The sequence below is a fragment of the Pocillopora verrucosa genome, chromosome 8 (assembly GCF_036669915.1).
Source record: "Pocillopora verrucosa isolate sample1 chromosome 8, ASM3666991v2, whole genome shotgun sequence".
In the NCBI taxonomy this organism is placed as follows: domain Eukaryota; kingdom Metazoa; phylum Cnidaria; class Anthozoa; order Scleractinia; family Pocilloporidae; genus Pocillopora; species Pocillopora verrucosa.
The window spans coordinates 6,004,266-6,030,213 of NC_089319.1; the positions used below are offsets into that span (position 1 = coordinate 6,004,266).

Below are 25,948 nucleotides of genomic sequence, written 5' to 3' on the forward strand. Positions count from 1 at the left end.
AGATAGACTTGAGCAGTATGTTATTTAGTTTAATGTCAATTAGACTAAGTTCAGCTCAAGGCGTTTTCGGTGAGCAGTCTATGTCACAAGTGTTTAGGCTCCCGTGGAATATTGTGACAACGAAGACGTTAGAGCGGCCTTTTTAACCGGTTGTCTTTCACTCTTGGGTGGTCTGTAGCATTTCTTTTAAAGTGTTTTCCCATCTCACTCTGACCTCTGTTTTTCCTTCCACTAAAATAATCACTGTTGACGGGTTGCTTGAATGGAAGCTCGTGGTTGGATTCGGGAATTTGCCAAACATGAAGGCAGTATTCTATCTCGGGTCTGGCTGGACACCCTGTCAACCCTGTGAATACTCAAGCCACCCACGGTTCAATTTCATGCGGGGCAGTGGTTGATTTGCGGTAAATTTTGATGAACACTTGTTTTGGGAAAGTAAGACCCGGTATTTGATTTACCCTTCGTATCCTGCTTTACTCAGAAACCACAGCTTCACGTCATTGGAAGAGTTTACCAAGCACTGAACGTATTGAAGTTTATAAAATTTGTATCAATTGATTTATTCCTGTCCTTGTAGGATTTGGAAATGTCTTCTGTTAAGAATACAGATCAAAATAAACGCGGGACCAAGAACAGCGACGACGATAGTAACGTGACAGCCACCTTGAGATTGCTGCGTCTCCTTGTCAAACACGCTGGTGAGCTCCGCACTGAACTGGAGGAAGGACTGGTAAAGACTCCTACAAGACCTTGGAAAGGTATAATTTTTCATCGTGAAGGAGCCATTAGGCAGTTTGTGAATCTTGAGGAATTAAGCCTTGTGTTTGCCATGTGCAATCCGTGTCATTCTTCTTCATCCTTAGACATAGTCGTTTCCCCCCCCCCTTTTTTTTTCTTCCTATTGCAGTGTTTTTTCTGCGGTAATTAACTTCAAATTCCGTAGTTTCCTACATTTTAAGGGTAATTTTGCGCCTATCTGAAAACGGCCGAAAACATTGGACGTTATTTTCGATTGATTGTTGTAAAATTAACGCCAGACACCCCTTGTTAATGTCAACCGCCAATCATAGCTAAGGAATGAGATTGCAGTATTTGCGATAAAACGCTATTGGATACTTAATCTAGTCAGCTCCTGTCAAATAGACCAAGTAATCTGAAAATTAAAGCAAAAATATTAATTGTGACTTTGGTGCCCCATCAGACATAACTCCTCAGCTGTTCTCGCGACTGAACCACCCAGAGAGCTATGTGCGGCAGAGTGTATCTGAGTTGCTGTGCCGTGTTGGTCAGGATGCACCACACCTGATAGTGTATCCTGCAGTGGTTGGTTGTTCCACATCTCTCCCAAAGTACTTGCTAAACAAAGGAAAAGAAGGAGAAGGTAGAAATTCCTTGTTAATTCGTGGCATTCTCTTTGCAATATTCACCTCAAGAAATATTTTTTGCCTTGAAAAAAAGATTTATCCCATCTTGAAAATTTTATTTTTCCACTCACTCTTCTCATCATGCATTGATATTGTTAAGAGGTTGGAAATAACTACAAGAATCTGGGAATATTTAAGAATGAAGGATTTTAGGATTAATAGTACTAATAGTACAGATTAGTGTTGTGTTTCATTTGGTTGGGGTGTAAATGTTACAGATAAAAAACAGTAAAGGTGTTGCTGAGACACTTTTGATTTGTTTTATATCTTATACCAAATCTTACCTCCCTGGTTTCCTACATACCTTTGTGGCTTCGTTAGGCATAGGTGGAATTAAACCAAACATTCCAAATTCTAATTGTGTGAGCACTGAACAAGTTCTTGCAAACTATTACGTGCTACATGGGCGAATTAAGACGTCTATTAATCACGTTTTTAATATTTTTTTGGGGGTTATGAATTTTAGGTTTGCTTCCACTGCTTGTGCCCACCGCCACTGATGTACCTTCAGAAAACAGCCAAAATCAAGGTATCCAGACAGGTGAAACGCAAGGTAGCAAGACCGAGAGTGATGCATTAACTACTTGCTACCAGACTATTGTTGAATCCATCAGAACACACAATCCTCAGTTGGTCTCTGAACTTCAGGGATTTATTATGGAACTTCGAAGAATCACTTTGCTATGGGAAGAATTGTGGCATGGATCACTCATGCAGACTCACCATGATGTGACAAGGCGACAACAGCAACTTGAGGATGAGATCAAGCGGGTCAGCGGTAACCAGAATCTAACCAATCAGCAGAAGGCTACATTGATTAGAGAAAAACACATTGCTATCATGAAACCAGTGAGTGTTGTGTGTTTTTTTAACTGAAGTTTGCGGCATATTATAAAATGCCCCATTAGAAAAATTAAGCCATCACAGAATTCATATTCGAATGTTGATAACTGAAGTTGTCAGTTGATCTTTTACTTATTTTTGGGAACTGAAACGTTTCTAGCCATTTTTTTTTAATAACGTGGAACGCTACTAACACCCAAGAAGAAATTTTGCGTTATTCGCTCTTTAAAATGTCTTTCTCTGTTGAGACTCTGTTTAGCTGCATGGCCAACAGGGATCCCTAGAAAGCATATCGCAAAACTTTCCTGTAAATCCTATTTCTTTCAGGTTGTATTTGCAATACAACAGTTGAACAAGATAACCTGCCAAGAACCTGCCACGCCCCATGAGCAGTGGTTCCAGATGAGTTACGATGGTGCTATTCGATCAGCTCTTGATGCTCTACAAAATCCACCAGAGCCCGCAGACCACAGATCCAGCTGGGAGCCATTTAAACAGGTTATTCAAAGTCTTACATGATGTTACTTTCGTTTTTTATGTGTTTTTGTTTGTTGATTTTAGCTTTATATGAGGGTTGACTGAACTTCAGTTTCCCAGAGTTTCGTTGTAGTCTGATATTGCTGAAAATAACAGGGTCGGTGGCAAGTTTTAGAGGTAATCCATACGGTCGTGTAGGCTGCATCTCACTTAAGTGAATGCCTGGAATAGATAACAAAACTTGGCTAAATAACTGGCCAAGTTCACTGACTGATAGTTCCTCCAGTTATACAACTCCAATGAATGTTCCAAGAAGCTGACAAGTGACATTCACGCACGTCACTTCTCTCTCACTTCTTATCTTATTGGACGTTGTATCTTTGACCTTCTTACGGAAACGTTTTCCAGCGCTAATCAATCAGCCTTTGTAAATTGCTTGTCTAAAGCATTCTCAAAGTCCCTTTCCCATCGCCTTCTTGGTGTTCCATTTTCTCCCTTCCAATTTATCATTCCATATAAGAAAATCTTTCCTTGAGCATCGCTTCTTCTGAGACGACCAGAATACATCGAGAACTTCCTCTCATGTCAGTTACAACACATGTAATCGTCTTTGTTTTTTACACCTGCAGCTTCTGCAAGCCTTTCAAGCGAGATCACAAAAGCGTTCAGCCTACACTCTTCATATGGATGAGATCAGTCCTGCATTGTCAAGCATGAAAGGCTCTGCAGTATATATGCCAGGCCAGACACATTTCAGTGGAAAGGTAACATATTGTTTTGCTTGTGTACATGTAGTACAGGAGATAAAGTGGTTTATAAGCTTTAACGGTACAGTGCTTAATGACTGAGAATATATGAAAATCATATATGTGAACTACAGATTAAGAGATGAATATGAAAGCGATCTTCTCAGTAATGAAAACTACTGTAGCAGTGGTGAAAATAAAGCCTGAAAAAGTGTTGTTGTGCATGGGATTTGAACCCAGGACGTCTGCGATATCGGTGCAGTGCTCTACCAACACGTGTTCACAGTCATTTATTCATCACTTCACGGGTTTATTACGAACCAACATACGACCAGCTCCCAGTTAAATTGTTAGCTCAGTCGATAGGCCTCTTTTTTCACTACTGGTTAAGTAGTGTTTATTACTGCGAAGATCGTTGTCATATTAACAGTACTTAATTTCGACTTGGGTTTGAATGTATTGTGTTACAGCAATTTCGTCCATTATATTCAGTTTTACTTCTTATTTGTCACGAAACGTGGTGGTGGTAAGGAATTAGCGTCCACATGTTAAAATTCCATCTTCAGAACAAATTAACTCCTCTGATAAGTGTTACCATTTCATTTAAATTTACAAACAACATGAATGAGCCTTCAAAAACTGTTGGGCTGGCCAGGTTTCCAAAAACCTAGTTTTAAACCATTTGAATCTTATCCAGTTTTGTTCATCTATGGTTTACTTCATGTTTAGTGTGTTGGCTTAATGTTCCTTTACAGTCTTAACCATAACAAATGTCCTTTGGAAGAAATTTTGTAACATAGCTCCCTTATTGTTGTTCAACGTTGAGCTAACTTGATTGCTTGAATGGCTGTAGCTACATCTAAATACATTTTCATTTCCATTAGATCGTCACCATCGATTCTGTTGTGAGAGAAGTGAACATCCTCCCCACTAAAACCAAACCCAAGAAGCTGGTATTCGTTGGATCTGATGGGCAGAGGTGAGAAAACGGGTCTGCCTTATTCTGTTTGCATGAAGGACTCTGAATTAGCAAGATTTGTATACCTGCTGGAAACAAATTTGGAAACAAATCATTTGTTATCAAGGTTTAAACTTGTGCTTTATAACCCACTTGTGGATAATCTCCCAAATCTTTCTATGTTTGCCCTAAAAAATTGATTTCTTGCTTGTAGCTCGAGTCCTCTGATTTCAAAACGGAATACGAACTATGCAATTTTTTGTTCACGCCACGACTGAGTTATTCGAAAGAGTTTGTTATGTTTTTTTAAGTCCAAGTGTTTCCTTTCGTGAATGGGTCAGATGCAAATCTGATATAGAATTAAGAACTTCCAAATGAAGTGCGCGTTAAGAATGGTCCAGAAATGATTCAGTTTACAAATATTTGTGTTTTATTTTCACCCTCTACATTCTGTTCAAATGTCTTCTTTCTTTTTCAGGTACACCTACTTATTCAAAGGACTTGAAGATCTTCATCTTGATGAGCGAATCATGCAGTTTCTCTCCATCTGTAACAACATGTTTACCCGAGTTGACAGGTGACAAATTTATTATAAATCGATGTTACTGTCTTACTTGAGGTTTTTAACCTTGATAGACTACTCTTTGAGCTATCCGGACACACCAAGCTAGAAGAATTAAGTAGATGTAGTGTAATGCATGTAACCTATTCGCTGATTTCGAATACTTTTACGTATCCTCGAATAGATTTAACAGAACACAAGTCATTTTCTAACAGGCAGATCTTTTTTTTTGATTGGCTGAAAGGTAGACAAAATAAGTTTCATTCTCACGCTTTGTTGCTTTTGTAAAACCCAGCTCTAAGTCGCTCTGCCATATCAGGAGTCAGTTATTGTTTGGCAACTGGCACCTGGAAAGAACTAGCATCCCACCCAAGGGATTGGCAATACTTCGAGTCGCTTTATGCCAAGGAAACAGGAACAAGCTTGTGTGATACTGAGCTCGTGAGAGTGAATCTTCATGATTACATATCTTTGCTTTCTTTAGCCACAATTCTCCTCTGTTCTGTGCCCGCCATTACTCGGTCACTCCTCTTGGACCGCGGTCTGGTCTTATTCAGTGGGTAGATGGTGCCGTTCCTGTGTTTGCCTTGTTTAAACGCTGGCAGCAGAGAGAGGCTGTCTCCGCAGCATTGATCAAATCTGCACAGGTAGGGTCAATGTGAAGGCAGTACAAAGCATACGTTCTTAATGTAATGGCTTTTGTTCATTAGGTTTTCGTTAGGTAAATGATACATGCTAACGATTAGTAGTATTGGTGTCACCTTCTCTTAGCAAATAGCTATAGGGTGTTATCTAATCAGGGCACATAAACGTGGGAGAATTATATGTACAACGAACGAAACTTTGAACATCTTTGCTTAGGATAACTGATAAATGACACTAAGTTGAATTAAATGACAATGAGTTTTATTTTCATTGTTATCATCTCCTCCTTGATGTGCTTAAATTAAAACTTTGAACGTTTCTACTTATTAACTTAACCTTGTGGTTACCTTTTATTCAACCTAATCTTGAAATGAAAATTGTATGGCGTTTTTTGTTAAATTTCAGGGTGCGAATCCACAACCTCCTCCCCCTATGAAACCAAGTGAACTATACTATAGCAAAATGACTCCTGCCCTTAAAGAGAAGGTAAGTCTACGTCTTGCTCTGTCAGGACGAAAACATACCAATTTTTCGTTTTATTTCAGTCAGTTCTTGATATAAGAATCATATATTTCATAATTTACAGGGTATTACAGACCTGAACAGCAGAAGAGAGTGGCCACTCGGTGTCATGAAACATGTTTTGGAGGAACTCATGAAGGAAACTCCCAATGATCTTCTGGCCAAGTATGTCACTTCTGTTTTATCGTTACTCCTGCTCTGATATATTCGTATGCCGGAATAACTTGAAAAAAATTACTCAGGATCGCCCTCTTCCACTGATTTGTAACAGAAAATTAATAGCCAAACTCTCCCTCAGTTTAGTTTCTGACTGAAAAGTTGGGACTCGGTAGAACGTCCTCAGTTACCTCGAGCTTCCCAGAGGTTTTGATCGGGTTTTTCATTCGGAGGGTCCAATTCCAGCGTCTCGCTGCTAAGCATATCAGGATTTTATAAAGGTTGTGGGGGTTGGTACTTGCTCCCTGTGATCCCCGTAACTAAGTGTAAATATTTTGGAAAGTGGCAAAATTGTACAGATTCCAACATAACTTCCTCATTCAAACATTGATTACATGAGACATCTTCGGAACCTTTTCAGAGAGCTGTGGTGTTCCAGCACCAGTGCAGCAGAGTGGTGGCAGATGACGCAGAGTTATGCTCGGTCTACGGCGGTCATGTCCATGATTGGGTACATTATTGGTCTGGGAGATAGACATCTGGATAACATGCTGGTAGACTTTACAACAGGAGAGGTGAGACATCTTAGTAACTCTTCTCAAATTCTTACTGCGATTTAAGAGGCGTCAAGTGATGAATTCTATTAGAGAATTAAGTTAATGTTTCAGTTAAAAACATGAGCCTCAGGTAACTGTGAGTAGTGTGCAGGGCGCACCATGTAAACGGCAAGGGACTGTAAGGAAGTAAAATGTAAAAAAGAAAATCCATAGGAGATTGTGTGGGCACTTCGCTTAGATTAACCAACTCTCTGAATAGGCGGTGTTACGAGCGGATCGGGACGATGGAAAGTGGAAATGTTTCGGTAGTCTGAGGTTCAACAATTTAAGTTCCGCTTTCTCCAGAGACGCTAATACATCGTAATTGGTATAAAGATTTCGTTTTGCATTATATCTTGCTGACACATCATTTGCATAATTTTCTGTTAGGTTGTCCACATTGATTACAACGTATGCTTTGAGAAGGGAAAAGGACTAAGAGTTCCCGAGAAAGTTCCGTTTAGAATGACACCAAACTTAGAGACTGCTTTAGGAGTAACAGGAGTGGAGGTAATGCTTTGTTTTTGCTCAGAAAATAATAGTTCAGATTCGTGTGTGTGGTTATTTTTTTTTTCATGATTATTTGACTGATCACCAGGAATTTACGTGGTAAAAGTCGTTTTTCTGACAATGTGATTTCCTGGTTCGACAGTTGGCAACTTTGATTCAATTTATTTCTTACTTTGATTATAGCATATATATTTTCTGTTTAATCCAAAATTATGAGCAATAATTGTGTTTATTATGACATCGATGGGGTTTTCGAAATGATGTAACAAAATTTGTTATCTTTTCAGGGAGTTTTCCGTCTATCTTGTGAAGAGGTTTTAAAGATTCTGAAGCAGGGTCGCGAGACACTCCTCACTTTATTGGAAGCTTTTGTTTACGACCCTCTGGTAGACTGGACCACTGCCAATGACACCGCTTTTGCCAGTGCATTTTACGGAGGGGGTGCCCCGGGTGTCACTGACAACAAAGTGAACAAGAAGGAGATGGAAAGAGATGTTACACAGAGTTTGTTTTCTTCACGAGTGGCGGAGATGAAAGTCACTTGGACGAACAACAAGTGAGAATCAAATTGAAATTCAAGTGGTTGAATAATTTTATGTCCACTTTGATCTTGTAATCTTCTAACGAAAATGACAAAACCCATGTTTGATTCATATTTGACCAGCTTAGACTGAGCCTTCCGTGTAGTTGTCATTTGGTGTCGTCTTGCATTGTTCCCAAGTACTACTGGTTAGAGAGGAAGTCGTGCTTCACCACTCAAATTGTCAGCTGTAGAGGATATTTAAATGTGATTTTCCATGTAAATTAACAAATATCCACCTTTATTAGGGGGTTGTACACCTTGGACATCTGGACAAAAAGTCAGTTTTTGTAATTACACTCAAAACCACTCCTATAGAAAGGGTTTTTCTTGTTACCTTGTAAGTGTGTAACTTCTAACAGGTGGGTTTAACCTTGAATGAATTAGGGATGAATTGCTCACTGGCATGACTAAGCTGAATGAACAACTAGATACCTACCTGTCGTCACTGAAGCAGTTAAAATCTATGGACGTGGCTACTGAGGAACTTAAAGATCAGCAAGAGACTCTACAAGCGGCTATTAGTAACCCTCAACATCCCTTACATATGGTACAGGCCAAGTAAGTTGACTCTAATGTTCATAAAGGAAACTATTCATTTGAGTTTTGTGAACAAAAACCGTAGATATCATTCGGAAAAGAGTTAATTCTCACAGCGGCCAATAACAGATTAAACTGCGCGAAACGCGGGAAAACGCGTGTGACTAGGTGGCGATTGGTTTAACTTTTGCCACTGATTAGTTGAGACGGTGACGCGATTTTTTAGACCAATCAAAATGCGAGGTGATGCAAGACCCATTCAATCCCGAATCACCTTAGCCACTCATTAGAAATTCCTTTACCTACGAAATTCTTTTCTCTTTACCGTCGTCTTGAAATAATTACTCATAGCAATATTTTCTAAGTCTATATGATAGCGTTTTCTTTCTTAAAGATTTGATGAAAAGAAGAAACTGCTGGCCGATCATGATGCAGTTCTCCAAAGCATCAATGAAAAACTTGCCGAATGTCAACAATGGCAGGCTCAGCACAAGGTTAGAACGGTCTCGTTTGTATCAAAGGACGAAGAGATTTATAATAACTTATGCCCAAACATGTGGCTTGGCCTTAACATTCCCTATTCAGGCTTTCCGTTCATAGAGGAGGATCAATTTGCCTCAAACTTGTCTCGGGCTGTTTTATATGTTACTCAGTTTGGCTTGATCGATTCAAGTTTGCGAAGTAACATGTATACAGAAGAGGTGTGGTAAACTATGGTTCAATCCTTTAGTTTTAAGTCATATGATGCTTTAGTCTTTGGAATTTAACTTACAACTTTGTTTGCTTTAGGCCGCAATGGAGACTGTTCACGGCCCAAAGCTTGCAGCCCTTGTAGAAGAACTTTATCAGCCTCTTGATCTCGGTGAGAAAGAGTACACTTATAATACTAGCAGTAGATCTGATCTTACAATGCTTTGCAGTCAGTTTGTTTCCACTTAAGGAAGATTAAAATTACCGAGTTTAGATATTCTTTTCGACACGCTCAAAGTCACCTTAAAGATAGCAGTTGCAAAGTATCTCACTTTCTCGCTTGTTTCAATGATCAGGTCTTCCAAGCTTTGCTCCTGCAATCAATTTCCTACAAGGTGCAGGACAAGGCCACATTGTCAGTCAGGTAAAGATTTCAACAATGATCACTATTACTGCCCTTTGTTCCCGCTCAAAATGGTTTAACGTCAGAAAGATTGTAGGTGCTACGTGTTAGGTTGTGCGAGCCAGGGGCCAAACTGCCCAAACTATCAACTCGTCCCGCTTTCCAGTAATAGCAGCCTCTCGACATAAGATGCTAATGCATCGTGGGCAATCTCCTTAACAACTCATCAAGTCTCTATTACTGTATGCTGGTGCCTACTTACACTTCTCGAAAGGGGAAGACATTATTAGGGTAGCGTGTTTTTCCAATTAAAAAAACAATGACGTCAGCCAGGGTACCAACCATTCGGCCTATGCGCTTCCTGGAAAAAAAAGCTAAAAGAATGTGCAATCTCCCTTCCTATCATCGTTGGTAACAATGCGATTTTTATACTCGATGCGCTGATGCCCTTCTTTCACAAACAGGACTTCTCCAAATTATGGGCGTAAAAGCAAAGTTTCTTAATTTATGTTTTCGCCCAGAAGTCCTTTACCTTAATTCTAACTTAATCAGTTGTCGTTTTAGTAACATTCCATCCATTGCCATTTTGGTAACATTATTTTTCATTTCTTCAAATTTTTCATTGTGCAGTGCGAGCAGCTTGAAACAGAACTGTCAGGCTTACTTCATCAGAGACGTACCATGTTCCGCTCTTGTTCGGATTTGCTGCGCACCTATGCCACTGTCACATCTCTCGTAAGTTTGCTTCCCCTCTATACATATGGGGTTGTATCTGGTAGGTTTATAAATTATGCTTGAGATGAGTGGTCTTCGTTTGTTGCAATTGCTGTTGTTTAAACCCTCTTCGACTTGCTATGGCAAAGCCGAAAGTAAAGCAAACACAAATATCAATGATAGGGTGACATCACATGGAGCCAGCGCGAACTCGAGGGAAGAGGCGATTGGTTTCAGTTTTGAACCTGATTTGTCGGGAAGTTGGAGCGAGTTTTAGTGGCAAATCTTATAGAGTAAGAAACTAAAAGCAGTGCAGTCCTTTGTTAGTTTCGACACTCAGTTGATGGTCACCCCATACTGTTATTAACTCCGTGAAGGAATTTTCCTTGCTTAAAGATGATCTTTGTGTCCTGCAGTTTCCATCAGATTATGTACAGCAGAACAGAAGTTTCGAATGGCAGAGTTGGCTTCAGTCTTTAGTGGAAGATTCCTCAACCAAGAAGTATGATTTTTCTCTTGTAATGATAACGAAACGATTATTACTATGGAACTACAATTGGGAAAAAAGCTTTTAAGGAAAAGATAACTTACATGTTTCCCGTGGGGCTGTGCAGACAACATCTAGCTGTTATCATGTGACCCTTGCGGCCCTCCGTACGCTTGTATTGAAGTAAAAATTTTTAAAAAATCCTGTACGCAAGAGCGCGAGCAGGACCGGAAAAAGCTGTACAGTGCTCCTAGATGCGGGTTGAAAGAACATTAAAAGAAAGATGTAGAGCAGCATTGTTATGATAAAATGCTACTTGAGAGAGCTAGATAGGGTCAAACAGATATTTGACTCCCGGTCATAAAGCCAAATAGTTTCCTGTCGGGCACTCCCAGGTAGTCATTAAGTGTATAGTATTTTTATCATCGGTATTCTAGATATTATATTGAAGGTGTAAAGAGAAGCTAATAGTGGATCACCTCAGCGAGTTAATTGGTTATATAGAGCGTATGTTCTTTTTTTAGGTGCCAGGAAGTTATAGAGGAGAGCGACAAGCTGCACAACAAACCTGTGGCGGACAGTCCTCTTACTCTCGCAGAAGTGACTGGGTTTATGACCATGGAGGTGAAACTACAGAGCAGTTTGACTGAACAGAATGCCAAGTTTATTAAGGTATATGTGTTCGTTAAGTTTGTTGATTTAACATCCCGTGGATTGCCTCAGGTGAAGTTGAAAACAAAACGAGTTAGTATTTTCAACAACTTTTTATGAAAGTGGACGTTTTAGATTATTTTGGAACACGGCACAACTGTTATTCAAAGAATAACTCATGATGTTTGTAGACATGAAAATTTATCCATTCTGATTGGCATAGAGAAATGCAGTTTTCAATGAAAACAAAGCAGAAGAGAGGTGAATAGTTTGTAGTCGGTTTTACCTTTCCTACTTCGTATGCATTATTAATTATTTCAGTGTACGCAAAGAGCCAAAATAACTTTTTTGTCAAGTTCTAGCCACTGAAATGACTTTTTTGAGGGTAACATTCAAATTTTCCCCATCTTTAGTGCTATATATTTGTTTATTATAAACGAATTTTGAGCCATGTTGACCTCACACTCGGTCGTTGAACTATTTATCAAGTTGATCGATTAGCTTTCCCTTCGTCATGATCCTTGCCATTCTTAATCAAGAAATTCGTTACTATTCATTTTTTTTTTTTTCAACCACTACATGCCAAATTGTTTAAAATCTGATTTGTTTCTTGCACAGTTCTCTGAACGTCGAAAACAAGAGAGTGTCGAGACAACATTCCTAAGTAAGGCTGTGGGTGAAGCCTATGCTGCTTTGAAAAAGTACATCACAGGTAAATTGATCTACAGTGACTTCAAAATACCCAAAAAGCTGTTCAGTTTTGGGGATAGTTTTGTGTCGGCCACGTGTCCTTTTAACCTTTTCACCCCTAAGAGTAACTGGCGTCTACTTTCTCCTTACACTATGACCCTTGAATTAAATATAGAAGGCCACGAGAATAAAGGAATCTAAGAATCTCCTGATTGTCATACAAATTCTCCTGGTCAGGATCAAAGGAAACGTAAAGCGAACCATGTGGAGAATAGGGACGTTCATGTTCGGGTGTAAAGGTTTAACCACACACTTAGTGATTACATCAATTTGGCTGAGCTTATTATGTGTGTTCAATACAGACCATACTCTCGCTGATTTCATTTCTATTATTAACGAGTGCATATGGTCACAACTCATGCTGTCATTTCTAGGAAAACAGCCTGCGTCCTACCGTTGTCTTGCCAGTGTACTGATTACTGCGTTGTGTTCCTTGAACAAGAGGTGTCTGGCAATGGAGAACACAGCCAAAGGTGAGGAAGGAAACACAAAACAAAACTGTGGCTTTAAAACTTAGATAGCAGCTCTGCTCACTGTTTTATATGTGCGATAGTAGATTAATAATATGTATAGTTTTGCTTGAGCAAATTTCATAAACCTGATTGTGTGTGATTCCTTTTCATCGACCTCAAGTCAAGTATTATGTCGAGTTGAGTGTTCTACGCGAGAGTTTCTGGTAACTGCCACTCTCTCAATGGTTTTCTTAGATGTATTTGTCAGATTTTTTATTCTTTGTTTCATTTATTAGCCAAAAACCATGTTTTAAAATTCTACTACTTTTTTCTTGTTCGCCAATAGTTGCCAAAGACAGGTTATCTGATCTTACATCAAGAGAAGGAGACTGGTTTCTTGACGAGCTATGTTCCATGAGTGGCAATGTCAATCAACTACTGTTGTTATTGAAGGATCATCAAATGGTAAGGGATAAAATTCCTTGGCTTAACCATTTTCCACCTAGGATTATTGAGTGCATAAATTTTTCATTATCTTTCTAGTACGCACTCAAATATGCCAAGTTTTGAGAATTGAGATTATCATCTGAGAAATATTGTTTAGATGTTTATCCAAATTCCCCAGTACGAAGCAAAAAAGAAATAGATTGTCATCAGTTGGCAAATTAATATTCTCATCTCGGGAAGGAAAGGTTTAAGTTTAGAAATTTTTTTGGGGGTACGGGCCCGTTTTAATTATACTTTCGAAAAAAAAAAGGGACTCTCTGAAACTCCAGTTTCCAGCATAAAAAAATTTATTTGATAAGAAAACGTCACGCAACGGCAGTAGCAGCAATTTAAGTTCAAACCTAATTCACTCAACAGGAGGTAAAAGACGATCAGCAAGCCATTCTTGGGCAAGCACAGAACTCCATGAAAGCTGTTTTCACAGTGCAGAGGGTGTTCATGGCTTTACAGGTATATGATAAATCTTGAAGATACTTAAGTAACTAAACAGTAGATTTTTTTGTTGTTGTTTGCACGAGTATGGAAGATGCAGTGGTCCAGAGGGGCCGGATTCCGGGTCGAAAGGTCAAGGATTGAAGCTTAGCCCGGTTGTTGTTTTGTGCTCGTCGGCTGGGCTTTTTACTTTCACAGTGCCTGTTTCAACCATGAAAAATGAGTATACAGGCAAACTTGAGAAAGTGCTGGGGACTGTCTGCGTTAGACTAGCATCGATTCACGGGGAAGTAGCAGTAAGAAATACTCCCTAGAGTCTTCTCATGGTAAAAGCACAGAACAAAAACGGTATAAAGTTCAGATTGGCTTCAAATGCGGATAATGTTACGTAAACTGCTTGGGTCGCTGATACAGTGTCTTACTGATGCTTTGTTTGACCTCAGGCCCTTTAGGGTCTGCTCTGCCACCCCCCTGTCAAGTTTGCATTTGAAACAGAATCGCACCCAACAGAGATGGGTTGTTAGTTACATCTTAAAAACTGAGGCGCTAAAAATGCTGATCTTGGTTAGTTATAATGAAACGTGTATCAGGTGGAAATACATAAGTTCGAATAAAAATATACAACCATGTGAATGAAGCCAGAATTTCTCAGGTCTTAAATTACAATTTTGATTTAATTTTCAGGAGCTGATGACAAACTTCAGGACAATCATTGTTCCAGAAGCATTTAAGAGCATCTATAGCGAAGACCCGAATGTTTTTGCTGTAATACAACAGGTTCAAACTGTAGCTCACAAGCAGAAAATAAGTTTGAGAGAACTTGCCGAGAACCTCGAGGCTCGTCTTTTGGAAGGACACGTCTCTGCAGAGACGGCACAGGTGAAGGAAAAATTATACTGCTCAAGGAGATTTCTTGAAATCTTTCCTCCCGTCTCCCATCTCTTTAGTCCATACAACTCAATGAAATATTTTTCTTTGGAGAAAGTTTCCTGAGTGTCTCTCTCTACCCAAGTATTCCCCTTTCGTAACCCTTTCACTCTGAGTGGTGGCCAATAAGTAATTTTCCAACATAATCAATGCAGTGTCAAGTAGAGAGGCGATGAGAAGGAAGAAAATTATCAACTAGGAGATTTCGTCTGAATTAACACCAATTCTTCAGTGCAGAAATGGTGAGAAATGTATGGCAGATGATAAGGGAGATTGATATGGGAATTTTGCAAAAGAGACAGTAGCACTCATTACAGAATTTCCCTTCACATTTGTGTTACAATATCGTGCAGAAAGGCAACGAGAACAAAGAAAGATATCAAATTAAATGGACTGTTTTAATAGAACGCTAAATTCCCATTTCTAACAACCAAAGGAATGTTTTTTGATCAGTTGGGAGAAAAAGCTCTTAGATCTTTGGGTGAAAGGTCTAAGATGACAGCCCTACTCACTGTCGCCGTTCTTTTGTTGTAGAAGCACAGCCCAGAAGAAGTTGATGCAGTAATTCAAGAGGTGCATATGCAGTTTGAGAAGCTTCTTCAGACCAGCAAAATATCTGGCTCTGATTCAGGTACAACACCATCAACAATCCAGGGTTTTCAGATTTGTAGTTTCAAACACTTTATAGCCAATGTTTTCTGACGTTTGTGATGAATGAAAAGACCAGCAACTGTACATGCAAATTGGGTTTGTGGTTGCTGAGATGTCGCTGTCTTCTCACAGACTTCCCATTGACATACAAATCTTAAATGGATTATCACCCAAGGAGGAACATGTAATTAGGATACTTTGGGTCAGTTGTTGCTACTGCGGATTATGCTCTCAAAAGTCAACTTCTGTAATACTCCCAGGTATTAAATGAATGTAGGTGTCAATAAATGCGCTCTAAGGGGATATCGTTGTCGAAGGCATGCATCAAGCCTAGTGTAATGATTAACTTAATGATTAGCGCGTTGGACCCCGGAAAAATCTGGGTCCAAGATCCAAGATCTCCGTGTTGTGTTCTTGAGCGAGAGATCTTTCTCGCGTAGTGCCTCTCTCCACTGACGAGTATAAATAGCTGCTAGCAAACTGTCGAGAAACCAAGCTCGACCAAACTAGAGAGGATGACCGTTTGCTAGACCAGCTTCCCATGTATGGGAAGTCGAATACTCCCATTTGCCTCATGCTACAGAAACTGGAATGAGCACCAACAGCTATGCGAGTCATTCTCGTATGCAAGGGTAACTCTATGAAGCCTTTTTCTTTGGCTAACCTTGTTGTGTATAATTAGGTGAGGACAGCAGCAGTTCAATGACATCCGGACAGATGCTGTTGGCTGGATTCAATGGTTTGTTTACCAAAGTTGCCAGTGAACTATCAGACATGTTTACCGCTTTTGAGCGAGTTCACTTTGATAAGCGTGCGTCAAAGTTTGACGTAGTGCGAGATGCCCAAAAACTCCAGGTGAAGATCCTTTTATGTTTGGCATTTCAGAATAGTACTTTGATTGTTTTAAGTTTGTCAACCATTTTAATATACGTTGGCTTCACCCGACAGGTAACAAACAGTGCAAAAAATGCCGAACTTTTGGGCAAGTTGTTTTTTCTCAAGAGGCTGGAAGTCATCATCTCATTCTTCAACAGCTGTAGACTGGTTACATTGACGTTAAAAGGTAATTCGTAACCTTCAAATAACAACCATATCGTCCATCAGTTATCAAAATAGGCTCGTTTGAGATGCTCCTTCCTCTGCTTTTATAAAGTACGAAGATTTAGTGCTCTAACATATTGTATCATGTGCGTTCGTTTCAGGTGTGTCTCGCTCAGGAAGCGTGCCAGGTGCTGCAAATTGCACTGCTGAGCCGTCGAACAACTTGTTTACGAACTCGGACAGCAGCCATGCTGAGACCAAAGTCTGGAATCCTGACAAATGCTACAGTGAAGATGACCTAGCAGTACATGTGAAGCATTTTATCGCTGATTGCGTGCAGCAATGCATTATGGGCTTGCCGTCTCAGGCTCTGGCTGCGGTGGTTATCAAATTCGCGACGATGTTGGGAAGTAAGGCAGACAAAGAATTTCTCAACGATGAAGATGCTGTGATACTGGAGGATTATTGCAAGAGGGTGGGTATGATCTGAATGAAATGTGTGTGGAGCTATCAGTATTATAGGTTACCGCATCACTGAGAAGTTTCACTGTTCATATCTATCCACAGGACTTTTCTTACTTTTTTCTTTTTGTATTACAAGGTTGTTGATGGCAATGTTTCCAGTGGACTGATCAAGTCGAAGCAACTTTCGCAGATCACAAGCTTGACAGGTTCTTATGACGTAGCCTGGAGAAAACACGACTTTGCTAAGTACGAAACCGCATTTTTGCGACACGTTCTCATAACCGTTTAACTACTTAGAGTGACTAGCGTCTAATTTCTTCTTACTATATCACGCCTAAAATACACATTAAGCTTATGAGAATGAAGGAATTGATCACCACCAACTTAAGAAGCTCTTGTCAGCACCTTTGGAAATGTGTAGAGAACAGTATGGAGAATATACATGCTGATGCTAAGGTGTAAAGAGTTAAAGGAATTTACTACTTTCACTTCTTTCCTGCCCCGTATGAATCAGTGAGTTCATATTTTCAAGGATCTGAGTGTTTTGAAGGATTCTGCAAAACTCGAGCGTAAATAGAAAAGGAGGAAATAACTGTTGCGATTCGTTTTTTGTGAGATTCAGATGTTTATATCAAGAGTGACTTGCAAGAGTGACTTATGAATTTGAGTTTGAGATCGAATGAAAGTCGGTTTATTTACGAAATTTGTGTCCTAACACAATTCAAAGTCCAAACTACTTTTGTCAGACTGCTTTTACAGGGAGGTCGTCCTCCTAAACTACGAAACGTATCGTTTGCTCGGGCTATAAGTTTTGTGACTCTTTTTAATGTCTGTGTGTCTTTCTCTAGACGTCTGGATAACAACATGAATATTTACAAAGGTGTGGTACAGCGAGCTCAGCTTCAACTGGCAAGATTTCAGGTAGAGTTCTACAGTTACAACGTTTTCAATGACTATGTTTTTTACTTTGACGTGCATTGTTGTGACGTTGTTTGTAGAGGAATGAATTGTCTTGGAAGTATGTCTATATTTCTTTTTCGCCGGCCTTTTTAGTGGCTATACGAGGATAATTTGCTGCAATGTCCAATGCGTGGAAACAACATGATCACACCAGCACGAGCTACTGTTATGGCAGACCTGAAAAAGGTTAGGCACATTGTATTAAGCAGAAAAACCCGTTTTTTTTTTTCGATAGTTGCCTTTTCTTATCGTTTTTAAACGCAACCAACGGGCGGAATGAGATTGCAGTCACTTACGAATCAATTGGAAAGACCTTGTTTTAGCATTTTAAACTGAACGGTAACTACCACTGATACATAGCGTGCTTCCCTATTGCTAATCACAACTTCAGTCAGTTGTTGTTGTTGTTTTCTTTTTTTTGGTCAACTGGAACCTTTTTCTCTTTCCTTGGTAACTTGAATTCGTAGTCATGAGCGATAAGGGAGAATTTTCGAGGTAAGGCTGCTAGAGGTGTTAATTTCTAAGAGCTGTGGTCTAAATGACTGTTTACGGTTGCTGTTTCCTTTCTGTAGCGTGTCCAAGGGCTGATTCATATGGACTCGGTTGTGAAAGGCGTGGAAGAGAAGTTAGGCGCTCAGGAGTCAAGTATTGAACAACGCCTCAAGTGGGCAGCCGGAGCAAACCCTGCATTGAACCCAGTGCTACAGAACTTTGAGCAAACTTTAGCAGATAGAAAGAAGCTGATGATAGTAAGTTAGAGCGGTTTCCGATTGATAGACTTAAAACCAATACCAAAGTTATGACAACGGCCAATTAGAACAAAGCTAAGAACTCAAAGAAGGTGCACGCTACGACCTCCAGTGCGGGAAAACGCGAGTGACGATTTCGCGATTGGTGTTAGTGTTGCATCTGATTTGCCGATTGGGTGGTGCGAGTTATTTTCTCGACCAATCACGGCGCGCAGTAGAGAAAAACCACTGCAATCCCGTACCACTTTCCACACTACCCTTTTACACTAAAAACTTGACAACCTAGATCTCTGTTGAGAAGGATAGATCAGTCTCGGCGTCATGAAAAGGCTCGTCCACGCTTTGCACGTGTTTCTCTTGCTGCAACTCTTTGTTTCTTTGTTTTTTTTTCTAGGTGGAGAGTAAACATTCCTCAGATATCTGCAGCTTGTCAAATGCCATACTACACTGCGAGGCCTTACGGACACACACAGCAGACGCTCTTGGCGTAGACAAAGTTATGACAACTTTGATCAATAGGTACTATATTAATTATTACTTTATTGCTGATATTACTGCTTGTTAGTTTCTAAACAATGGTGCTCTCCTTGAAGTAACTGTTTCGTTGTTTATCTCGAAAGATAATTTTTCATAGTGTTATTGATATGGTAATAATGACAATGATAGCGGAGCCCACAGTGCGCGCAAAGAGGGTGCGCAGCAAAGCTCCATACATATAGAAGTGGTGATGACGGTGATAACGTTGATGACATTGACGACTACGACGCTTCACGCTACACAACCACTTGTGCCTCGTACGTTGTATCGAATTACTTTTCAGGTTTACTCTCTCATTTTTTAAATTAACTTTCTCTAAAGAAAAACTCAATGAATTACCACTGCGCTTCTTACGACGTTACCTCTAAATTCCTCATTCTCTGTGGTGAATGCGCTCCTTTTTTGCCTCAACCTATCACACTGACCGCTTTTTGTAGCAGTCAACCTATTTAGAGATGTGTAATCATCAAGGATCTCGCTGATTGTTTAGGTGTCAACAAAGTTCAGCTGAGCTGGAAAGTTGTTCTGAGAAGCTCCACGACGTGACAGAGGTAGCAAAGAAAGTGAAAGTATCGTATCCGCCAGAGGCACCAATCACTCTAGACTGGATGAAGAACAAGTTAGACACTGTGGGACAAGAGATGGCATCCATCAAGGCTAGAAAGACACAAGTCGGTCAGGCTATCATGGGTAACAGAGTAAGTAACTGAAGTGATACTGAAGCAATGATTATTTTGAGTATTCAGTTTAAAACTTGAAATGGCTTCTTCAACCTGAAAACTTTGTCTTTAAGTTTGCCATTTGTAATCCGTATCTTGCTTTTAAAACTACAAACGGTTTGTTAATCTTAAAACGTTTTGAAAAGACTTTCTTTTCGAATTGGCTATCTGTTGTGTGTTCCTTCCTTCTATATTTTGTGGATTTTAAACCTTCAAAACGTTCGTTCAACTTAATAAACTTGGCCTTAAATTTTTAAATTCGTTATTTTTAATACATTACTTCCTTTTCAATTTTGGGGATGTCTTGCCTAGTTTTTGGCTTCCTCTACTAAACATAACTGCACGATGTTCTTTTACTTGAAGGCAATTTATCATCACGAAAAACGTCCCAAACATCTTAACACTTTCCCGTGCAAATACGCGTTTTGTAACTAAGAGCAGTTTGTGATGTCACTTCTCTGTCATGTTTTATAAGGACTCGATCAAGTCGCAGGCAAGCTCAGTGAAAACCATAATGGTGGCTCATCAGCAGCTCATTGGTGATGTGAAGTCAATGTTGACGACTATGGCAAAGGTGAGATGACTTGCAGAGCAACAAATTTGAGTTATTTGATATATTGTATTGGAACTGTAGAACTTGGCTTTTCAAACATGCATTTTAATGTTTTTTGTTTGTTTGTTTTTCAGGACGAAGAAGCAGCAGAATCTCGCCAAGCCAAGCTGTTTATTTCCACTCATAACCGCCAATCGGAAGAGTGCGCGCAGCTTATTAAAAGTATCCTGGCAGGTATGAAGCTAACTATACGTCGGCGTTCTGTCATCACTATAGGTCACTTCAATCTGGTATGCTTAAAAGATTTGTCAGCTTACAAACTCAGTAAACCATGAGGGCGATGTTTAGCCCAGCTTGACGATGAAGTAGTTGAAGCATCTCGCTACTTTCCCGGGCCAGGAAATTCTAGTGCCCCCTAATCTAATGAGCTTGAAAGATTTGTTAACCTACAAACTTATGCCTACGCAGGGTGATATTTCTACCAGACGTAAAGAAATGATGTTTTGAGTTTGTGGCAAGTAAGGTGTTCTTGTTCTCTTTAGTTTGTGGTGGAAAGATCAGTGATGGGAAAGATCACATAGAAGACAACATTGCTGACATTAAGTCCATGGTGAAGTCCATCAAGTCTCTTGTTCAGTGGTGAGTAACTTTGGGTTGAACCTTTTAACCCCTAAGAGTGATTAGCATCTAATTTCTCCTTACAATATCACCTCTGAATCAAACATGGAGGTCACGAGAATAAAGGAAATGATCACCAACTAGAGAGGCGCTTGATTGTTAAACAAATTCTCCTCATCAGCACCTTAGTAATGTACAGAGAACAGTATGGAGAATATGCATACTGATGATAGGGTGTAGATAAAGCTGTTCACTTCAACTTTTTTTTTTTTGTTTTTTTTTTTTTGAGATTGAAATAAGGCTTTTAATCTCCTACTGGTACACATTTCAAATAAATGAAAATGGCCTTCCCAATCCAATACGATCAAGGAATCAACGCTAAAAAAAGAAACCAAAAAAGAAAGAAACTCTTTGGGGAGGGAAAAACCAAAATTAAACACTTTCCACGTGTCACTCTTAGCCGGAATCGACCACTTAAAAAGTCAGAAATGGAAAGTAAGTCAACTTTGCTTTAAATCTCTAACCTTGGAAAATTTCCTAGGGTTCACGACCATCTATTGTCACTGGCATCACCACTTGTACCAGACGAGTCAGGCGCCAGTGGAGGGAAGACGCCCATTGCTGCTCCTCCTCCCACCTTTGCGTCAGGTAGGAGAAATCGTGAAGATTCCCACGACACAGTTTGTCGAAAAATAGACATTACAGGTCCCTTTTGATCTGAAATCGAATACTGATTATAACCATCAGGGTTTGAAGTCGGGCAAACTTTTGAAAACTCCTCGGAACTGGGTAGGTTTTGCAGCAATTGTAAACGTTTAACTGTCTTATCTTAATTTGGTTCCTAATCCTCCAGCACTTCGTCAAGGCAGCGGCTCCGTCACACCGAGTAGTAAGGAATCTGGATCATCGGATGTTGGTTCTCCCCACCCAGTTATCTTACAGAGAGACATGGCAGCGAGCCCTTCAGGTGCTGGCTCACCAACTGCCTCTTCCAGGGTCGTGGCAGTTGCAAGTCCCAGAAGAATTTCGTCGGCAAATCTAGCAAGAGATCCCAGAACTGGCAAAGGTATAAGAAACTCGTCTCTCTTTTTCCGAGCTTGCTCAATACTCACAGGGCGTGCCTTTCAATGACTACCTTTTCCAAGCTTTATGCGTGCACGAGCTCGCAATGAAATGAAGTCAATGGCTATAGTTCGGAAATTGTCTTCGTTTTGCTCTTTCATTCATTCATTCGTCACAGCTGAGCATGATGGTTCAGAATGTGACGCGTATCTAGTCGACCTTATCGCCTCAAGAAGACCGTAATATGCAGTCGAAACGTGGCAATCTTCATCGGAAAAGACAACATCGTGAGCCAAACGATTATGCCAAAACCTTATTTTACGCTTTCGTCCACGGTTTTTAAATTGTTCATGGTTTAACGCCCGCTTGATATTATAGCCTATCTACAGAGCACGACACTTAAAGTCTTGTTGTCTGTTACAGCTCTTCAGGAGAGGAACACTTATGCTATCAGTGTGTGGCGTCGGGTTAAAGCAAAACTGGACGGTAGAGATCAGGATAACAAGAAAATGTCCATTGCTGACCAGGTAATCAAAGGACTAAAGATAAAGTTCTAAGCTGATATAGAATATCTCGAAAGTATCATAGAATGGTAGGTGCCGTGATGATAGCGACGAGGTGGTCACCATGGCAACAGCTCTTCGAAAGGCGCCTAACTACAGAACACCGACAAACAAGTGTGTGAATGGATAATCACGCAAAAGGAAGGGGGAGGGGGGGGGGTGGAGTAAGGAGGGAAACACAGCCAGTAAAGCAAACTTTGGCAAAAGCACATGACAATGCCGCTAAACTCCCATGCGCCCCCCCTCCCTTGCCACATGTCATTGATGAAACCCTTGCATTGACTTGGTTTTGCCTTCGTCTACATTACATATAGCTTCATTAAGATTAGAATATCTCCTGTCTGGACATAGTTTAATACTCTGATTTCTCTGATTTATGTTATATCATTATGTTGTATTTTTACTCTTCTAAGGAACGTCTAAGTTCTTAATGGCCACGAAGCATGTTTGGAGCGCTATAATCGTTATAAGCGCTATCATCATTATAAGCGCTATATCTGAACTTGTGTTCTGTTAGATGATGTTAATGTCTTCTCTTAGGTCGACTTTGTTATCCGTGAATCCCGGAGTGTGGACAATCTGTGTCAGATGTATGAAGGATGGACTGCATGGGTGTGACGTCATCAGCATGGAAGCAGTTGTCAATATGTGTATGATCCACTTCAGTAGGAGGAGCTAACATGGACCAACCACAGCCATCTTCGTAGCATCACAGAAAGGCGTAAACGCGTTCGTCAGCTTTCTTAAGGCTACGTACTGTCATGTAGCTAACAACAACAACAAGTATTTATCATTCAAAATAAACGGCAGGCCGGCGACCTTGCCGTAGTGATACTTACACAAATAAGAAAGATTTGAATTGTAATGGCGATACATTGTAAGTGGTTTGGCGCGCCACAAGCTTGGTTTAATTATGTTCCTGGCTTTTGTTATGCCTGTGGTAGAGAGAGGGAAATTAGCTAGAAGACACCTCTTGGCTTAGTGAACTTCGAATCCACCGTTTTTTCTTTTTCATTTCACTAAGCAGAGGCACTAAAAACAAGGCATTAAGAAATAGCGATTTCCCTGAAAGTTAAAGAATTTAGAACTAAGATTGTTCCAAAGCCTCTCGTCGACAAACTAAAAATCAGTTATCGTAGATCTGAAAAAAAAGCTTGAGCAAAACCTAAGATAGTGATTTGAAGAGCAACAATTGAACATAGCTCCTTCTTAGTTCTTTATACATCCGAGATTTGCATAGGTGTATTAGTGATTCCAAACAGCACAAGCAACTAATCATACCATCTGAAACGGAAGCCTTGAGAGGGGGTTTTCGTCAACCGTGATTATTGAAGTACCTACAGCTGATAAAGTTGGAAGATCATCAGAAGAATTTGGAAATGCTCCACTTAAATATTCCATATATAAGAAATGTTGCACCGAGGCATTTGCTGTAGGGAAAATTTCATCTGTAGCAAACTAGACATTCGAACGTAGTTTTATAGCACGCTTCTATTGAGGAGAACTATATCTCCCTTTGTCATCTTACCTTGTGAAAAGAACACAGCGTGATTGCAGCACGCAGTATTTCACCAAGATTTACTTGGCCAGCACAGTTTGTACTGCAAACGTCCATCAAAGAGAAAGGCTGGTGAATTTCTATTTTAGCTTCGTATTCTTTTAGTTGTTGATTGTTCTTAGATGTTTTTTCTTAAGTCGATTTTATTGACTCTTGATTTGGAGCTTACGCTGTTGACTTTTCCAAGTGACCTTGCAGAATTGGTGCTGAACGCGCCGTCGTGGCACTGTATGTTTGCAATGTATAATCGACAATTTGGTTGATTTTTAAGCCAAATATAGTAAATCTAAGAAACTGTTCAAACCCCCCCCCCTCCCCCACATATGAACATCATTCTAGAGGGAATTCTTCACAATTATCGCAAGAACAGTCTTGTGTAGAAGATCTCAGTTGGATTTAGATAGAATCCTGTGACGTAAATGTTTTCCACCAAAAAACGTGAAAGCAACTCCGCAAGATTCGTTTTACTCAGTTTCCTCCTGGAGACCAGCTTCACTTAGGCGATAAAAATAACTGCAGGGGGATCCGGTCTGTTAGCTTATTTTTTTTCTTGTTCCGAACCTTTCCGAAATCGTCGCCAAAAATCATCGGCAAGTATTCTTCGTAAATTAAATCAACATCTTTTACCGTAACGGAATTTCAAGCCTTGATCAGAAGGTAACTCTACCGTCAATTAAAACCTAAAGAGTCTTAAAATTTGTTACTCTTGCTTCATCCAACTTTGCTGAGGTTACGTATGGCATACAGTATGAATTGTCAGCAGTGTAAGCCTGAAATCATTTTTTGTGGTTAAAGCATAAGCTCGATTTGTGCCCAACCGGGTTTGGAGGTTTTTAATCTCCAGCCCGCATGTCAACCATCTCTTTGTGGTCCTTTTGTTTAGATCGTTACTGGGACCTTGTCTAATATGAGCCTTGTAGCGCCTGTGGTGTTGGGTTATATTAAACGCTATTTTTATTGGAATTTAATAGTTAACTGTTAAACTCGTTGGTTTTATGAGATAATGATGTAATCGAGTTTTGGAAAAGGTTAATTGAAGTTTCCCTTTTCCTCGTTTGGTAGATTTACGCGACAGTTATCCCTGGAACCATAACTTCTGAACTTTTAGGATCTTAAGTAAACTACAATTATATTCTCAATCGACTTTTTTGAAGCACGTATTTCGATCCTTGTGGTCGATCCCGCTGATACTTTGTAATGTTACTGATACTAGGGAACCAACTCTTGTTTCTTTTCTTAATTTTTTGTCGTAAATTTTGAGAACTAAATTAAACAATTACTGTTTTAGTTTTTCCTTTTCCTTCGACAAATAATGTAAAACTGATGATGTTTACGGCTGGAGATAAGCCAAGTACTTAAGGTGTCGTTGTATTCTTGATGAATACTTCATTTTAAAAATAATTGTATTGTTAACCGTTTAACTCATTTCTTCATCATATATGCTAATAAAATGTAACCAAAAAAAGTTGTGTCCTTGCCTCTGTCGTGTGTGTCATCATTATACTTCATCCTCAGGCCCTCAAGCTTGCTATTTTGTTTGGTGTGTAGACTAATATTGAGTTCCATGGCGCATGCAGATAAGCCTTCCTGCTGCACGCTTAAACCTTAAACCTCGAGGAGTAACTAGCATCTAATTTCTCCACTCATTGTCACTAGTGAATTAAACATTAGGTTAGAATGCAGGAAATGGCCACCCACTCGAGATGCTTTTGACTGTTAAATGCCAATTGAAAAAAGCACTTGGAAAAAAAATATGGAGAATATGCATACTGATGTGAGGGTGTGAAAGGTTAGCTTTCAGTATAGTAAAGGTAAATGCTTATTAAAGCCGACAAAAATCACGGATGAAACAGTGGTGCTGCCGTGTGTGTTGGCGGCTCCATGACCACACATACTCTTA

The 25,948-nt window shown here is 39.8% G+C and overlaps 1 protein-coding gene across 1 annotated transcript in view; it reads left to right on the top strand.

Annotated features, from left to right (window-relative positions):
• The window catches only part of LOC131769737 (serine/threonine-protein kinase SMG1), a 43,339-nt gene extending 17,823 nt beyond the window's left edge, over positions 1–25,516 (top strand). Inside the window, exons 38-79 of the mRNA XM_059085453.2 lie at positions 578–758; positions 1,202–1,381; positions 1,891–2,273; positions 2,595–2,765; positions 3,374–3,508; positions 4,375–4,469; positions 4,927–5,025; positions 5,495–5,657; positions 6,061–6,141; positions 6,242–6,342; positions 6,755–6,908; positions 7,320–7,439; positions 7,727–7,995; positions 8,407–8,580; positions 8,954–9,053; positions 9,349–9,421; positions 9,606–9,673; positions 10,283–10,387; positions 10,783–10,868; positions 11,378–11,525; positions 12,123–12,216; positions 12,629–12,727; positions 13,053–13,171; positions 13,571–13,663; positions 14,330–14,524; positions 15,107–15,203; positions 15,906–16,078; positions 16,172–16,286; positions 16,426–16,739; positions 16,866–16,975; positions 17,578–17,650; positions 17,783–17,875; positions 18,262–18,438; positions 18,833–18,957; positions 19,466–19,673; positions 20,170–20,268; positions 20,382–20,481; positions 20,790–20,886; positions 21,407–21,513; positions 21,719–21,931; positions 22,351–22,454; positions 23,031–25,516. Of these exons, the coding sequence (XP_058941436.2) occupies positions 578–758; positions 1,202–1,381; positions 1,891–2,273; positions 2,595–2,765; positions 3,374–3,508; positions 4,375–4,469; positions 4,927–5,025; positions 5,495–5,657; positions 6,061–6,141; positions 6,242–6,342; positions 6,755–6,908; positions 7,320–7,439; positions 7,727–7,995; positions 8,407–8,580; positions 8,954–9,053; positions 9,349–9,421; positions 9,606–9,673; positions 10,283–10,387; positions 10,783–10,868; positions 11,378–11,525; positions 12,123–12,216; positions 12,629–12,727; positions 13,053–13,171; positions 13,571–13,663; positions 14,330–14,524; positions 15,107–15,203; positions 15,906–16,078; positions 16,172–16,286; positions 16,426–16,739; positions 16,866–16,975; positions 17,578–17,650; positions 17,783–17,875; positions 18,262–18,438; positions 18,833–18,957; positions 19,466–19,673; positions 20,170–20,268; positions 20,382–20,481; positions 20,790–20,886; positions 21,407–21,513; positions 21,719–21,931; positions 22,351–22,454; positions 23,031–23,108 (5,769 nt within the window). The 3' untranslated portion in view covers positions 23,109–25,516. The remainder of the gene's footprint in view (positions 1–577; positions 759–1,201; positions 1,382–1,890; positions 2,274–2,594; positions 2,766–3,373; positions 3,509–4,374; positions 4,470–4,926; positions 5,026–5,494; positions 5,658–6,060; positions 6,142–6,241; positions 6,343–6,754; positions 6,909–7,319; positions 7,440–7,726; positions 7,996–8,406; positions 8,581–8,953; positions 9,054–9,348; positions 9,422–9,605; positions 9,674–10,282; positions 10,388–10,782; positions 10,869–11,377; positions 11,526–12,122; positions 12,217–12,628; positions 12,728–13,052; positions 13,172–13,570; positions 13,664–14,329; positions 14,525–15,106; positions 15,204–15,905; positions 16,079–16,171; positions 16,287–16,425; positions 16,740–16,865; positions 16,976–17,577; positions 17,651–17,782; positions 17,876–18,261; positions 18,439–18,832; positions 18,958–19,465; positions 19,674–20,169; positions 20,269–20,381; positions 20,482–20,789; positions 20,887–21,406; positions 21,514–21,718; positions 21,932–22,350; positions 22,455–23,030) is intronic.
• Positions 25,517–25,948: the final 432 nt, after the last annotated feature.